This window comes from Stegostoma tigrinum, chromosome 22 (assembly GCF_030684315.1).
Source record: "Stegostoma tigrinum isolate sSteTig4 chromosome 22, sSteTig4.hap1, whole genome shotgun sequence".
NCBI lineage: Eukaryota > Metazoa > Chordata > Chondrichthyes > Orectolobiformes > Stegostomatidae > Stegostoma > Stegostoma tigrinum.
Window position 1 is genome coordinate 53,880,647 of NC_081375.1, and position 18,025 is coordinate 53,898,671.

The window sequence follows — 18,025 nt, forward strand, 5'->3', positions numbered from 1 at the left end:
CCTCTGTGTATTGTGTTCAGCTTGTGACAGGTTGATCCACAGTGCACTGTTTAAACTGTTCAGGGGCATCAACACAACAGGACACATTTGCAGCCTGATGCCTTCTGCCTCAGCTCCAAACCTCAAATGAACACACTGTACCTGAGAGATGAATAGCTAGAGGAGTGGAACCCTATAACTTTTCATTCTGTTCTGCTGAAACCTGTCAAAGGTTTGGGGATGAGGTGGCCTGGAGGGATAATAACTCAGGGGATATATGTATTGGTTCTAACCTCAGAGACTAGAATCAGTAACTGCCAGCCACTCGATTCTCCAACAGTCTGAGCTCCTCTGATAGGTTTGGCTGGGCAGTTGCCGATGCCTTCTGTGACTTGGTGCATTCTGGGGCAGTGGTGATTGGTGGTACTATTGAACCATGGGAGGAATCACTGTCAGGCTCCATTCTGTCCTCATCACATGTGCCAATAAGACTAATGAGAATGCTGAGCAGCCAGGAACTGTGGTTCTCCTGTTGCTCCTGTTCCTTCCGATAAGATGGTGATGGCGTCTGCGTCCGATGCAGATTCAAGGTGGCATCAGCAGAGGTGTGTTTGGGACCATAAGGAGACCCAGCAGCATTGGCAGCAGCTGCATTGGTGATGTCCAGTGCGCACTGATAGTGGCAAAGGGTGCCAGTGGAGGTGAAATGGCACCGGAGATTGGCAACTCGCAGAAGCATAACAAAGGCCGTGCTGGAGCACTTAATAAGAAGAAATGTAAAGTTGAGCACTTTTTCTTTATGTCTCCATTTTACTGCCTTTATATTCCTTATTTTGGTTTATTTTCCTGTGTTTTGCGGTGGCGCCAGAGGGAGGGAAGACTATACAACACCTTGCACTGCATTTTGGAACAAGATACACGTGACAATAAATAAACCAAATCAAACTCTGCTTAATGTGTCTTTAGCCTCCCGACCCACAGTTCGCCTTTCATGGGATGAGGGAGCCTTGGCCAGGGCAGCATTTTTTGTCCATCCTTTGCCCAGAGTCAACTACGTTGCTGAGGCCTGGAGTCACATGGAGGTCAGACCAGGTAAAGATGGCGGCTTTCTTCTCTAGAGTGAACTAGATGGTTTTTTGTGACAATAGGCGATGTTTCCTAGTCATCATTAGATTCATAATTCCAGATTTCCACTGAATTCAAACTTCACCATGTTCTATGGTAAGATTTTAATTTGGATTTCTAGGACGTCCAGATTAACAAAAAAAGCCAAAGGAACTGCGGATGCTGTTAATCTGGATCAAAAACAAAGTTGCTGGAAAAGCTCAGCAGGTCTGGCAGCATCTGCGGAGGAGAAAACAGAGTTAACGTTTCAGGTCCAGTGACCCTTACTTGGAGGAAGGGTCATCGGACCCGAAACATTAACTTTGTTTTCTCCCTTACCGATGCTGCCAGACCTGCTGAGCTTTTCCAGCAACTTTGTTTTTGATCCAGATTAACAGCCCAGCGATAACACCACTGGGCCATCGCCTCCCCTTCTATTGTTGAGCTCCTAGTATTTGACCAACTCTAGCAACTGATGAAGGTCAGTGCTGGTGCAGCTCGAGTGGCCAGGCAAAGGGGCGGGGAAGAGTGGTGGAAGCAAATTTTGGAAGAATGGCCACTTTGATTCTGAAAAAATAGAGAAAAATCCTGCTGTCAGAAGTGTTGTGCTTTTCCTCAGTCTGTATGTTGGCCTTTGTAGCAAGACATTTCGAGTACAGGAGCAGGGATGTCTTGGTGCAGTTGGACAGAGACCACACCTGGAGTACTGAGTAGTTTGGGACTCCTCATCCGAGGAAGGATGTTCAGACCATTGCTGGAGTGCAATGAAAATTCACCAGACTGATTCCTGAGATAGCGGGACTGATGTGTGAAGAGCGACTGGTTCAGTTAGGCCAATGTTCACTGGAGCCTGGAGGGATCAGGTTCATAGAAATATATATCGAACAGGAGGAGACAGAGTAAATGCAGAATGGATGGCTCTGATGAGTAGGGAGTCCTGAACTAAGGGCCACAGGAAACTGGGATATGGGGAAATGTCTTCACTGAGAGTCTGTGGAATTTCTTGCCACAGAAAGCAGTTGAACCAAAAAATGGAATGTTTTCAAGAAGGAGTTAGGGCTAAAGGGATGGAAGGGAAAGGGGTAGAGCGGGAACAGTGAGTTGGTTTATCAGCCATGTTCATATTGAATGGCAGACCAGGCTCTAAGGGCCGAATGGCCTGCTCCTTTTTTCAAGGTCGCTATGCCAAGGTTTTGCCCATTGCCTTTGGTTTTGCACCAGGTCAGACCGTGAGCTGAAGCTGATTTTTGATGAATCTCTTGTATCTGTTCTAAGATATGAGGTAGACCTCAAGCAGGCAGGTAGCTGAGTGCATCCTGTAGAAGATTCCCAATGGAAGGCCAATATTGACGACCGTTGCCCAGATTTGAAAACCGTAAAACTTTTCTTCAAGACCATTCGCGAAATGTGGTCGAGCCCCAAAAGCTGGCAGGATCCAAAACTAAGGAAACAAATTAAAAATTCAAAATCCTGCTAACCCTCAGAAAAAGCAGTCCAGGATAAGCCCTGAGGTAATCTCTCTCATCTAACCCACTATAACCTGGTTCCCTACATTTCTACAGACAAAACTCAAATTAATGGGCTTCCCTCAGGAAAAATTTACATTTAGATAACCTCTTCAACACCATAGAACCTCCAAAAGAGCTTCACAACTTTTTATTAGATGCAAATCACTTAAGAATACCAGAGGCCAAATGAGTTCAATCTTTCTCAAAGAGGGTGCTGAAGGAAACCAGAGAGAGGGTGTGAAGCGGAGAAGTTTGAACATGGAATTCCACAGCTCCGGAACTCTGAGAGTTGAAGGAAGGTTTGCTGGCAGTGGGGCAAAGGAAGTGGAGAATGGATGAGGAGGATGTTAGAGAGATATGAGGGATTAGGCCATGGTAGAAATACATACAAACCAGGGGTAAATGTAGGCCATTCAGCCCCTCGAACCTGCTCTGCTATTCAATACAGCCAAGGCTGATCTGATTGAACCTCAAATCCTGTTTAACCTGAGAACCTGCCAGGGCCCTTGTCCATCAAGAGTCTATTCCGACTCTGCCTCACAAATATCAAGGACACTGCTTCCACTGTCTTTTCAGAAAAGAGTCACAAAGACTCACCCTCTGCCTAACCTCTATTTTAAATGGGCAGTCCTTGATTTTTTAACAGGTGACTCCTATTCTAGATTCTCCCAAAAGAGAAAACATCCTCCTCACATCCACCTTGTCAGACCTCACAGGATCTTATATGTTTCAGTCAAGTCATGTCTAACTTTTCTAAATTCCAACTGATGCAAGAGCTATCTGTCCAACTTTTCCACAGGTATTTGCCTAATAAGCCTCCTCTGAACTATTTAGAACACATTAACATCCCTGTGTAAGTAGGCTGACCAGTCCTGTACACAGTACTCCAGACACGTTCTCACCAATGCCCTGTATGACTGAGGTGTAACCTCCATACACCTGTATTCAATTCCCCTCACAATAACCATTGACAAAACCACTGTGACTCTTCCAGATTTACTTGAGTCTTTCGATGTTGTCTTGTATTTTAGCTTTGAGCATTTCTCTCTGACAGATATTAAGCTAACTGGCCTGGAGCATCCTGCTTTCTGTCTCCCTCCTTTTTTAATATAAAGAAGTTGTGTTTGCTTTCTTCAATCCAATTGAATCTCTGTATCGACTATTTCTGGAGTTTCATCTTATAAGACCCTAGAGACCCATCAGGACCAGGCACTTGGCAGTTTCAGTAATTTACTCTGTAACTTCTCAGGTGATTGTGATTTTGTTCCCCCCGTCTTCCACTTTCTGATTTATTGCTGCTTCTGGGATGTTATACAGTGCAACAACGGAACAAACCCTTCGGCCCAGCATGTCTATACCAACCATGCTGCTATTCTAAACCAATCCTACCTGCCTGCACATGGTCTGTATCTGTCTATTTCCTGCCTGTTCATGTGTCTGTCTAAATGCCTCTTAAATACTGCCATTGGATCTGCTTCTGCACCTCCCCTGGCAGGGCGTTCCAGGCACCTACCACCCTCTCTGTAAAAAAGTCCCCTCACACATCTCCTTTAAACTTTCCCCATCTCACCTTAAACATTTGTCCCCTAGTATTTGACATTTCTCCCCTGGGGAGAAGACTCTGACTCTCCACCTAATCCATGCATCTCCAAATACTTCCATCAGGTTGCCCCTCAGCCTCCGCTGCGCTAGTGAAAATATTCCGAATTCGTCCAATTCCTCCAGTCCAGGCAACATTCCAGTAAACCTCTTTTGCACCCTCTCCAAAGCCTCCACATCCTTCCCATAGTGTGGCAAACAGAACTGTACGCAATAGGAGACAACTGATGCAAAATACCTCGTCAATCCATCAGCCATTTCCTTAACTTCCATGATTAATTCCCTAGAGTCACTATCCATAGGACATATGTTCATAGAGTTAGCTCAGGCTGAGTTTTACGAGAAATTATTTTGCGTCATTTTCAACGCGTTCTGTGTAAAGGAGTCACCAATCGCGGTCACAGAGGGTACATTTTGTTTCTCACTAACCATCCTGGTCCCACCAACATGGGGGGAGCCTGAGAGTTTTCAAGAATATAGATCTCATGGCAGCTTGCATGGAATCTTGCATAGACCTGTAATACTTTGGAGAGATGTTCGCGATTTATTGCTCATTGACGGGGGTGGAGCCCTCTCCTATGGATGGACTCCGCTCCTTTGGTCCTCTCTGTGAGGTGAGACAAACCCTATGCCCCCACTTCCTCCACAGGCAACTACCTTACTGAACCCTCCCGTCTAGCACTGACCCCATCACAGGGGGAAACAAGATGAAGTGATTTGGCACAAATGGCTCACAGCCTTGATACATTTAGAACATAGAACATAGAACATAGATCAGTACAGCACAGTACAGGCCTTTTGGCCCACGATGTTGTGCCGACCTATTATCCTACTAAGATCAATCTATCCTGCATGCCCTACATTTTACTAACCTCCATGTGCCAATCCAAGAGTCGCTTAAAAGTCTCTATTCCCCTCCACTATCACTGCCGTCAGTGCATTCCACACACCCATCACTCTTACTCCAGCATCTGCAGTTCCCATTAACTCTTAAACCCATACTGAGTGAAAGATGCACATCTGGAATTGGTTGTGGCATTAATTCCTGAATTATTCACATTGTTATTACATTGTTCTGCTTTGTTCAGTCTTATTCTAACTGGTTATTCCAAAAAGATGTTTTCTGTTACTGAAATTAATCTTTTGTTCCCCTCCTTTTGGCCCATGGCTGAGAGATAAGAAATATCGGTGGGGTCACTGCTGCCAAACAGGTAATCTGTAGCAACCCTCCCCCCACCATTTCCTGGTGAAAAGTGAAAACAAGGACTCACAGGTTTAATTCTGTTGTGGTTTAAAATGTACAATCCAGACTGTGTTAAACAAAGTGCCTTATTAAATATAAGGGTCCCAATGCCTCTGCGGCTTATTGTCCCTATCAGGTTTCAAAGAAAAGAAAAATCAATCCACTGGATTCAAGTGTCACTAACAAAGCTGGCTTTATTGTGCATCCATCATTGCCCTCAGAAAAATGTCATACCCTGGATCACTGATTCATGTTTGTTTAATGTGCCCCCAGTTGTGTTAGTTTCAAGATTCCTGTCCAATGCTGAAGGAAAGGATTGCTTTTCTCAGTGTTTTCACACTGCATCATGTCAGCAGAAGTGACCATGTAGTTGCTGGATTATTCGTGAAGCAATTGGGGTTTTGCATTGTCCTTTAGGAAGGAAAATCTGACATCTTTACCAGGGCAAGTGTATGCTTGGCTGACTCTTCACTGGTCTCAGATGTGGCTGAACAAAGCTATTTGTGGGTGGCCTATTGAGAGATTCCAAACTGTTCCCCCAGTGGCTCTCTAGAACGAGTCAGTCACAGAAAAGTTCTGCAGGGATAGAATGGCCACCCCGCTACATGGTTTGCAACATCAGGCACAGCTCAGTCACTGTACCCTGGGACAGTCTGTAGTGGCACTGCCCCTCGCTCAGCTGCAGGAAATACCACCGCGGACAGGCCCTCCCTGTACCTCCTGAGGGGCTGTTCTGCTGTGACCTCTTTGTGGTGACACTGCTTACGTTCTGCTGGATGTTACTGCAGTTCTAGGTGTGTTGCTGCATGGTTCCCCTGCTACATTCCTGCACCTCCAATACATCACAGCAATAGCAACCAGCAGGCCTGCTGGGCCTGGGCTCAGCCTGTTTCGGGACGTGGTCAGCAGAAGAACCAGGGAAGGCCCTTAGCTATGCAGCAACCAGACTACACCCCATTTACAAATGAAGGCTTCACATGTTCCTCAATGCAGTGGGACATGGAGCGTTCTGACAGGGAGGGCCTTGCATTGACTACGATTGACAATATCAGATTGGATCTTATTCTGATGAAAGCATCACCAATCACGTGGCAAATGATTGGCTGCAGAACTAGTGAGCACCGACTAATGCCTTTTCCTCCCGGCCCCACATCACCCACTAAAGGCAGCGCTGCGTGTCAGCGAGCCTTGGAGATGAGAGATGTAATTGATTGCAGGCCCCTGTGCACACCAGGAGGTCTTGTATCAGCACTGTGCAATGTGTTCCAGAGAGGTCTCTTTAAGGTCACCCTGGATTACTGCTTCACAGAGATAATGGCCTTCACTCTGCAATCACCGAAAGCATTGCTCACAGTTGGTGTGAGCAGCATTTACAGCCCACGCAGTCAGACGTTGCCCACACACACACGCACACACACACACACACACACAACACACACACACACACAGTCACAGACGCATACATAGGCACACACTCTCTCACACACACACATACACACTGCCTCTCTCTCTCACACAAACATGCGCACACACACGCGCACAACAGGCGTTCTGCAGGGATCTGTTCTGGGACCTCTGCTCTTTGTGATCTTTATGAATGACTTGGATGAGGAAGTGGAAGATAACAAAGTGTGAAGCTGGATGAACACAGCAGGCCAAGCTTTTATGCTCCTGTGATGCTGCTTGGCAGCTTTTGTGCTCCTGAGATGCTGCTGGGCCTGCTGTGTTCATCCAGCCTCACATTTTATTATCTTGGATTCTCCAGCATCTGCAGTTCCCATTATCTCTGAGGAAGTGGAAGGGTGGGTTAGTAAGTTTGCTGATGACATGAAGATTGGTGGAGCTGTGGACAGCGTGGAGGGCTGCTGTGAGTTGCAATGGGATATTGACAGGATGCAGAGCTGGGCAAAGAAGTGGCAGATGGAATTCAACCCAGAAAATTGTGAAGTGGTTCATTTTGGAAGGTCAAATTTAAATGCAGAATACAGGGGTAATGGCATAATTCTCGGCAGTGTGGAGGGTCATAGGGATCTTAGGGTCCATGTCCATAGATCCTTCAAAGTTGCCACCCAAGTTTTTAGGGTTGTAAAGAAGACGTATGGTGTGTTGGCTTTCATTGGTAGGGAAATTGGGTTCAAGAGCCGTGAGGTTATTCCGCAGCTCTATAAAACTCTGGTTAGACCACACTTGGAATATTGTGTTCAGTTCTGGTCATCTCATTACAGGAGAGGTGTGGAGGTTTTACAGAGGGTGCAGAGGAGATTTACCAGGATGATGCCTGGACTGGAGGGCAGCTCTTATGAGGAAAGGTTGAGGGAGCTAGGGATTTTCTCACTGGAGCGAAGAAGGATGACTGTTACGAGGGACCTAATTTTAAGGTGATTGAAGGAAGGTATAGGGGAGATGTCAGAGGTAGGTTCTTCACACAGAGAGTGGTGGGTGTGTGGAATGCACTGCCAGCAGTGGGAGTGGAGTCAGATACTTTAGAGACTTTTAAGCGACTCTTGGATAGGCACATGGAGGATAGTAAAATGTAGGGTATGCAGGGTAGTTTGATCTTAGTAGGATAATAATTCAGCACAACACTGTGGGCCGAAGGGCCTGTACAGTGCTGTACTGCTCTATGTTCTATGTTTAAACCTGTCATGACAGATACTTTCAGCCTTCAGGAGCAGGATTGATGTAATTGCCCCTTGAAGGAGCACACAGCCATTATCCAATCACATTACACCTTTAGGAATGGGGAGACTATGGTCACAATTCACATTGTGTTGCCCAGGCTCAGCCGGCTCATCAGGGACTCAACCCCATCCCCCAAACCTCCACCTCCAACCCCACCCTGCCTCCACACCCCTCTCCCTTCCCCAAACCTCCACGTCCATCCCCACCCTGCCGCCACACCCCTCTCCCTCCCCCAAACCTCCACGTACATCCCCACCCCACCCCCACACCCCTCTTCCTGCCCCAAGTCTCCGTATCCATCTCTCTCCCCTGCCCCCACAACCCTCTCCCTCCCCCATACCTCAATGTCCATCTCCCTTCCCTGCCTCACACCCCTCTCCGTCCCCCAAACCTCCATGTCCATCTCTTTCCCCTGCCCCCACACCCCTCTCCCTCCCCCATACCTCCATATCCATCTCACTCTCCCCCACTGGATCACCCATTTTACCATGCCCAGCCCCCACCCCCCAGCATTGTGAGTGTAACTCTGAATCTCAGCCCCTGAGCCTCATTTCTACTGCTTACTCCCACCTCCTCCCTCCAGCATGAGGTGCACCCCCCCAACCCTCCCTGCCCTGCACACCGTATTGCTGTCTGTCAATAGCCATATTCCCCTGCCCCTGCCTATTATCCCATGTTTTCCCATTCTCTACTGCCTCTCCCTATTACATTGAAAGATCCCCCTTCACCCTTTGTCTCCCTGGTTGCTGTCTCTAGTCCCCAGCACTGAGTTCCCATCCACCCTCCCTCCCATAGCCACGACCCCCGATGATCCTCACCACATAACTTTCACTCCACTGAACCTCCCAGGTCTGACCTTGGCTGATCCAGCTCTAGATGATGGCTGACCTGACAACTGATAACTCTTTGGACTGGCCCTGGCCCACTGGACAGACTGGCAGACCCGCGGCCCTGAGTGAGGCTGCGGGAGTCAGAGCAATAAAAGACAGGACCAAGCTGGGATTGTGTGAGTGTCCAGGAAAGCAAGAAGTGAGCGTGTGATAAGTATGTAACTCTATAGCCCTGAGATGCTGCCTGGTCCAATCCATAAAGTGATGACCTGAGCCTGTGCAGAGGGCCCTGGCAGCAGCATTACAGTGAGAGGTGCTAGTGCAATGCGAAGTGTAGCATGGCATTGCAGATGTGGACTGTAAATGGATCATTGACATTGGTGCCAAAATTGTGCAGTGAGGCCGGCACGTGGTGGATGCGAGGTGTGCATGTGTGAGCACTGCCCATGGAACAGACCCTGAGCTATCACTGTCCAAGATGGCAGTCTGGAGAGCGAGCAGTGAGCTGAGGTCACTGACTGAGGTGCCGTAGTTTGGAAAGGCAAATCAGGCTATGACTTATACACTTAATGGTAAGCTCCTGGAGCGTGTTGCTTAACGAAGGGACTTTGGAGTGCAGGTTCATAGTTCCTTGAAATTGGAGTTGCAGGTAGATAGGATAGTGAAGAAGGCATTAAGCATACTTTCTTCATTGGTCAGTGTATTGAATTGGGAGTTGGAAGGTCATGTTGCGGCTGTACAGGACACATCAGTTAGGCCACTTTTGGAATACTGCGTTCAATTCTGGTCTCCCTGCTATAAGAAGGATGTTGTAAAGCTTGAAAGGGTCCAGAAAATATTTACAAGGATGTTGCCAGAGTTGGAGGGTTTGAGCTACAGGGAGTGGCTGAATAAACTGGGATTATTTTCCCTGGAACGTTGGATGATCATTTGGAGGTTTGTAAAATCATGTGGGGCATGGATAGGCTAAGTAGGCAAGGTGTTTACCACAAGGTAAGGGAGTCCAAAACTTGAGGGTTATAGGTTTAAGTGAGAGGGGAAAGATCTAAAAGGGACCTAAGGGGCAACATTTTCACACAGAGGGTGGTGTGTGTACGGAATGAGCTGCCAGAGGAAGTGGTGGAGGCTGGTACAGTTACTATATTTAAAAGGCATCTGGATGGGTATATGAGTAAGAAGGGTTTAGAGAGATATGAGCCAAATGCTGACAAATGGGACTGGATTAATTTAGGATATTTGTTGGCGTGGATGAGTTAGACTGTAGCATCTGTTTCCATGCTATACAGCTTTATGGCTTTCTGACTCTTTAAGCAAACTCTCATGAATAATCAATGTATTACCACTGGCTAAAACTGTAACCCCTTTATATACTCACTCCCCTACACACACATACAGACAGAAAAAGAAACAAGACTGTTCAAAAAATGATCTGTCTTAATTTTAAAACAGTTAAAGGAAGCCTCAGTTATTTCACTGGACAGGGAATTCCACAGATTCATAACCCTTGAGGTGAAGAAGTTCCTCCTCAATTCAGTTCTCCCCTAATTTTGAGGCTATGCCCTCTTGTTCCAGTTTCACCCGCCAGTGGAAACATCCTTCCTGTTTCTATCTTATCTCCTGTCTTCATAATTTTATATGTTTCTGTAAGATCCCCCTTCATTCTTCTAGATTCCAATGAATACAATCTAGTTTACTCAGTCTGTCCTCATAAGCCAAACCTCTCAGCTCCGGAATCAACCTGGTGAGCCTCCTCTGCACTGCCTCCAATGCCAGTAAATCTTTTCTCGGCAGAATTGCAATCCCGGTGTGGCCTCACCAGCACCCAATACAGCTGCAGCATAACCTTCTTCTTCTAAATTCAATCCCTCTGGCAAAGAAGGACAAAATTCTATTTTCCTTCTTACTTACCTGTTGTAGCTGCAAACCAACCTTCTGTGATTCATGCACAAGCACACCCAAGTCCCTCTGCACAGCAGCATGCTGCAATTTTTTTTACCATTCAAGTAATAGCCCCTTTTACTATTATTCCTATCAAAATGATGACTTCACATTTATCAACATTGTGTTCCATCTTAAAGATCTTTGCCCACTCTCTTAAACTATCTGGATCGCTCTGCAAACTTTCAGAGTCTTCTTTGCTATACCACTCATCTTAGTGTCCTTGATCCATTTGGTTTGTCAGAACAGTGCTCCTCAAACTTCCTAGGAGTGGACTCTGGGTGTGAAGGGTATCACGGCAGAACCTATTGTCAAGGGACAGTTTTCCTCCATACACCACATTACCATAGTGTTTCCATCCCTCCATCCTCCTTGAACCAAAACAAAAGGAAGAAGCAAAGCTCAGAGCAGAGGAGATAGAATATCAGCATCTACGGATGTTAGTGAGGTGGAGAGTGTCATGGATAGCATGTATAGAGAGGTGGACACACTGCAGATTCAGACTCCACAGGCTGGAAGGAAATGGGTGACCACCAGGCAGAGCAGGAATGTTCAGCAAGCAGGAATCTCCTGCAGCTATTCCCCTGCAAACCAGATGTACTGTTTTGGATACTGTTGAGGGGACTGACCTCTCAGGGGACAACAGCAGCAGCCAAACTCATGGCCAAATTTGGCTCTGCTGCAGAAGGATGGAGAGAAAGGAATAGAATTTCTATAGTTGTAGGGGATTCAATTGAAAGGGGAATCAGTAAGGCATTTCCATGGCCACAAATGAGAGTCCAGGAAGGTGTGTTATCCCCCTGGTGCTAGGGTCCTGGATGTCAGAGCAGTTGCAGAGAATTATGGAGGGAGAGGGTGAACAGTCAGTGGCCATGGTACACATCGGTACTAATGGTGTAGGTAAAAAAAATGGAATGAAGTTCTAAAAGCAGAATATAGAGAACTAGGAAAAAAGTTGAAATGTAGGATCTCAAAGTTAGTTATTTCAGGATATATTATATCAGTGTCAACAGCTACTCAGAAAAAGGCAATGTGAGGGGGAGGGTTTCAGATTCGTGGGGCATTGGGACCGATTCTGGGGGAGGTGGGACCTGTACAAACTGGGCAGGATCAGGACTGATGTCTTTGGAGGAATACTTGGTAGAGTGGTTGGGGAGGGTTTAAACTAGTGTGGCAGGGGGATAGGAACTAGACGAGTAGGCCACTAGATGCAGAAATTGAGGGAGAGGTAGGAACCAAGGCAAACATTACTAAGAATAAGAACAGGCAGGGTTGGTGGCTGGAAATGTATGTGTTTCAATGCAAGAAGTATAATAGGCAAGGTAGACGAACTTAGAGCTTTGGTTAGTACTTGGAACTGTGACATTATTGCAATTACAGATACTTGGCTGAAAGAGGGACAGGACTGGCAGCTGAATGTCCCACGATTTAGATGTTTCAGGTGCGATAGAACGGGAGGTAAGGGAGGTGGGGGAGTTGCATTATTGGTAAAGGAGTATCTCACAGTTGTACTGAGGGAGGATACATCAGGGGACTCATGTGGCGAGGCAATGTGGGTAGAACTCAGGAATAGGAAAGGTGAAATCACAAAGCTAGCGGTGTACTACAGGCTTCTAACAGCCAGTGGGAGGTACAGGACAAAGTATGTAGACAAATTTTAAAAAGATGTAAAAATGGCAGGGTTGTTGTGGTGATTTTAACTTCCACGATGTTGGCTGGGAATCACTACGTGCTGGGGGCTTGGATGGGGCAGAATTTGTAAGGACCATTCAGGAGGGATTCATGACAAAGTGTGTAAACAGTCCAACCAGGGCAGAGGTTATGCTGGACCTGGTTTTGGGAAATGAGCCTGGCCAGATGAGTGAAGTTTTGGTGAGGGAGCATTTCAGGAAAGTGACCATAGTACTGTGAGTTTGAATATACTCATGGAGAGGGAGAACAGCAGTCCACGGGTGAATTGGGGAAGGTGAACTGCAACGATATTAGACAGGAACTAGAGAATTTTAATTGGACGTAGCTGTTTGAGGGTAAATCCACATCAGACACGTGAGAGTATTTCAAATGGAAGGAGCATCACGTTCCTGCGAGAATGAAGGATAGGTATGGCAAGTTACATGAACCTTGGATTATTCCAGATGTTATGACCTTGGTCAGAAAGAAAAAGCAAGTGTACATTAGGTCCAGGAGCATGGGAACTGACAAAGGCCTTGATGTATACAAGGAAAGTTGGAAAGAATTTAATCAAGAAATTAGAAGGGGTAATGAAAAGTAGTTAGCAAACAGGATTAAGGAGAACCCAAGGCTTTCCATCCTTGTATAAAAAGCAAGAGTGTAGCCAGGGAAAAGGTTGGCCCACATAAGGACAAAGGAGGGAATCTGTGTGTAGAGCCAGAGGAGACAGGTGAGGTCCTAAACAAATTTGGGATGGTATTCATCAAAGAGGAAGAATTGGTAGAGGATGGTCTCAGAGGGGAGTGTCGAGTTTCTCATCCAAGTTGCAATTAAAAAGGAAGAGGTGTTGTGCATCTTAAAAAGTATTAAGGTCCTGATGGAATCGATTCCAGAATATTGAGGGAGGCAAGAGAACAAATTGCTGTTGCATTAACAGACATCTTTGTGTCCTCTTTGGCCACAGGTAAAGTCCCAGACGACTGGAGAATAGCCAATGTTGTCCAATTTTTAAAAGGGTTAATCCTGGAAATTAATGCTCAGCGAACCTCGCAATGGTGGTCAGGAAATTGGTGGAAAAGATTCTCAGGGATAAGATCTATGTGCATTTAGAAGCAAAAAGACTTATTAGAGATAGGTATCATAGTTATGCACGGGGGAGGTTTTGCCCCACTAACTTGACCGAGTTTTTTGAGGAGGTGATGAAGATGATTGATGAGGGAGAAGCAGTTGATGTTGTCTACTTCAGTAAAGCCTTGACAAGGTCCCTCATGCCAGACTGGTAGAAAAGGTAAAGTCACATGGTATCGGGTGAACTCACAACAGGGATACAAAACTGGCTTGGTCATAGGAGACAGAGGGTAGTGGTGGAAAGATGCTTTTCAGAAATGGAGTGCCTTGACTTGTAGTGTTCCACAGGGATTAGTGATGGCCTCTGCTGTTTGTGATCTACACAAATGATAGGGAGGAAAATGTGGCTGGTCTAATTGGTAAGTTTGCAGACGATACAAAGGTTAGTGGAATTGCGGATAGCAAGGAGAATTATCAGAGGATACAGCAGGATGTAGATCAGTTGGAGGTGTGGGCAGGAAAATGGCAGATGGAGTTTAATCCAGACAAATGTGAGGTGATGCATTTTGGAAGGTCAAGTACAGGTGGAAATTATATAGTGAATGGCAGAGACCTAAGGAGCATTGATATGCAGAGGGATCTGGGTGTACAGGTCCATAGATCACTGAAGGTGGCAGCGCAGGTAGATAAGGTAGTTAATAGGGTTATGGGATGCTTGCCTTCATTGGAAGGGGCATTGAGAACAAGGATAGACAAGTTATGCTGCAGCTTTATAGAACTTTAGTTAAGCCATACTTGGACTATTGTGCACAGTTCTGGTCACGACATTCACAGAAGGATGTGAATGCTTTGGAGAGGGTACAGGAAAGGTTTATCAGGATGTTGCCTGGTATGGGGAATTTTATATGAAGGAACTTTGGATAGACTTGGTTTGTCTTCACTGGAACACAGGAGGTTGAGGGGCGACCTGATAGAAGTTTATAAGATAATGAATGGCATGGACAGAGTGGAATGTATGAGGCTCTTTTTCAGGGTGGAGGCGTCAATTACTAAGGGACACAGGTTCAAAGAGTGCGGGGGGAAGTTTAAAAGAGATGTGTAAGACACATTTTTCATACAAAGGGTGGTGAGTGCCTGGAACACGCTGCCGGAGGAGGTGGTGGAAGCAGACACAATAGCAACATTGAAGAAACACCTGGATGAATACATGAACAGGAAGGGAAGAGAGGGATATGGATCCTGTAAGTGAAGGCATTGTTGGTATGGAAGGTGAAAATGTGTTGGTGCAGGCTTGGAGGGCTGAAAGACCTGTTCCTGTGCTGTATCGTTCTTTGATCTTTGTTCTTTGAGGCACAGAGCAACTGGTTCACAACTTATGAAGTCTCTGACTTTTTGGTAAAAGCAACAGCTTATGGCAACTGGTGAGACAAAATAAACTGGCTTCCTTCAACCCAATTGGATATTTTCTACTTCAGAGAGACATACCACCTCCCCTCCTGGAGATCCAAAGGCTTCTGGTTGTATCACGCCCACAGACAGTTTAGTCAGTAAGCCAAGAGCCAATCACATCATTGTTGAAAGGTGGACAGTCATTGTCATCCACAATCAGCCACAACTCCACAAATGAATCAGCTAATAATGTTGGCTAAATCTCACTTTGCATGCTGTCCCAGTACCAGCCTGTTTGCAACCAACTTTGCCCACTACTTCAAAACAGCAGCAGTGTAAACACCACTCACAATGAGTTACACTAACTTGCTTTTAAAAGCTGTAGTAACCCCTCACATAATCCCTAGTTTTTAAGACAGACCTTTGCCGATTTCAGTTCACAAGTATAAACATGGACAAATGAAAAGATACGTCTTTACGTCCATTGTACAAACTTACTTCCTGTTAAGAGGCATATACATCACAATGTCTTTGATAAATCATTTCTCATTTCTATTCAAACACTTTCTGATTTCCTGAGCTTAGGTCATCCATTTCTACAGTGCTAATCTCATCATTAATGAATAGAACCACCCCTCCACCTTTCCTCAAGTTCCTTTCCTTCCTAAATTTACTGTACTCTTCAACATGCAGATCCTAACACATATCATCCTGAAATCTGAAACTCCTTCCCTAAAACATGCTACTGAGGGTCTACAGAAAACATCATGAGCAAAGTTGATCAATCTTTTTTGGGTAAGGCAAATGGATTGAAGATTGAGGAGTTAAGGCATAAATCAGCCATGACCTCATTAAATTGCAAACAGGCTAGAAGGATTGACCGGCCTCTCTCTGGCCTTGTGCTGCTCTAAGTCTATGTTGAAAAGGAGGAGACAGTGCCAATCACTGGAAAGGGTGAGAAAGGTTTATTTAGCTAGCTGTCCTTTAGAGAGACCCTCCTCAGAAACAGATAGACAGGTCATTCACCTCAATCACCACCTACAAAATCTTGCTAACCCTCACCTCTATGACAGTGACCACACTGTGAAAACAAAGTCATTGGTCGTCCTGAGGTTGTAAAAAGCTTATGTGCTTAAACTTACAATGACATTGGACAAGAGCAAACATGCAGACACTTCTTTCAGTATCCTTCGCTTGGAGCTGAGCCTGTTGGTAGGGGCAGAATGCTGACCTTCCTGGATATGGGACACACTCTCCAGATGGCTTGAAACAGTTTCCTGATCAACGGTGATTCCAGATGGGGTGGAGCTAATTTGGGAAAGAGTGTTCTGGATGCAATATGCGACAGCATCCCCTGGGATTCAATGATTGTTGGCATGGCCATCACAGTTAGAAGTCATGACATCTGGGTGACTTCCTTCCACAAATGGTTTCCTGCTTAAACCTTCCGCAATGAAGGCATTCTGCAGAATGTGCTGGGCGATGGTGAGGATAGAGAAGAGAAGGTTCAGGGTGTTGAGCAGCTCGAAGGGTTGGATGGATACAATGGCCACCAGGCTGAAGTATGAGATGAGAAACTGGCCCAAAGCTGCCCAAAGCAGGAGTGCCATGTCCAGATGCCTGGCTGGGTTCTTGTCTCTGTTACTGCCCCTTCGCTCAAACTGGTGCATGCAGAAGCCCACCAAGGCACTGATGGAGGTCAGCGCAAGAGCCACAATGTTAAAGAGATAATAGGCAGTCAGAGCCCAGCTCTGTCCCCCTTCATCCGTCACTTCCACCTCGTAGAGAATAAAGATTGCCAGGCCAATCAGGATCTCAGCTATCCCAAGGCTTGGGCCCAGCAAGAGGCCATGGAAATGGAGTTGGAGGTGGGCTGGATGATCCTGTTCCTCAATCAACCTGCCCACGTTCTTCCACATCACACCAAGCACGGCCGAGGCAAACAGGCTGTACTCAATATTGAAGGGGTACAGATAGTAGTAGCCCGTCTGAAAGATGAGGCAGACATTGGTGGAGCAGAAACATCCCTCATCCACACCATCTAAAAGGGCAAAAGACAACATTGCTTTCAATAGGCAGCTTCTAATATTCACAGAGGAGGTCGACACGCTGGCTGAGGATTTCAATTGGGATGGTGAGGCACATTGAGATTAATAAGGAGGAGGTAATAGGCGTTTTAACGGGCATACAGGTACACAACTCCCCAGGGCCTGATGAGATGTATCCCAGGCTGTTCAGGGAGGCAAGGGAGGACATCGCTGGGGCCCTGGTGGAGGTACTTAATACTTTGCTGGCCACAGGTGAAGTGTCAGATGCCTGGAGGATAGCGAATGTGATTCCTTTGTTTAAGAAGGGCAGTTTACAGACCAGTTAGTCTAATGCCAGTGGTAGGGAAATTATTGGAAAAAGCTCTGAAGGTCAGGATTAATCAATACTTGGAAAGGCAGGGATTGATCAGGGATTGTGACATGGATTTATTAGAGGGAGATCCTGTCTGACTTGTTTGTTTTGACAAGGTGATTAAATGTATCGATGATGGTGGTGCACTTGATATGGTTTACATAGTCTCAGTCAGGCCTTTGACAAGGTCCCACATGGAAGGCCGATCCAGAAGGTAAGAGCCAATGGGATCCAAGGTAAACTGGATCCAAAGTTAGTTTACAAACGGGATGCAAAGGGTGATGGTGGAATGTTTTGGGAAACGGTGTACTAGAGAGTTTGATGCTGGGACCCTTGTTGTTTGTTATGTACATTAACAATGGGGATGTACATTAACAGTAGGGATGTGAATGTAGAGGGTATAATTCGTAAGTTTGGAGACGACATGAAAATAGGTGCTGTTCTTGTTGGCAAGGTGGATGGTCTCAGGCTACTGTCTGATGTCGATTAGCTGGTAAATTGGGCAGAGAGGTGAAATCTAATCCCAATAAGTGTGGTGTGATGTGTTTTGGGAGGTCTAATGAGGGAAGGAAATACACACTTAACGTTACGTTCCAAGGGTGTACTGAGGAACA

General features: G+C 46.0%; 1 protein-coding gene across 1 annotated transcript; it reads right to left on the reverse strand.

The window, feature by feature from the left end:
• Window positions 1-2,353: 2,353 nt before the first annotated feature.
• On the reverse strand, window positions 2,354-17,074 carry LOC132210863 (proton channel OTOP2-like). Its single transcript, XM_059653561.1, has 2 exons — window positions 16,415-17,074; window positions 2,354-2,524 (listed from the first exon to the last, which is right to left on the reverse strand). The coding sequence occupies exons 1-2, from the start codon at window positions 17,072-17,074 to the stop codon at window positions 2,354-2,356; spliced, it is 831 nt and encodes a 276-aa protein (XP_059509544.1).
• Window positions 17,075-18,025: the final 951 nt, after the last annotated feature.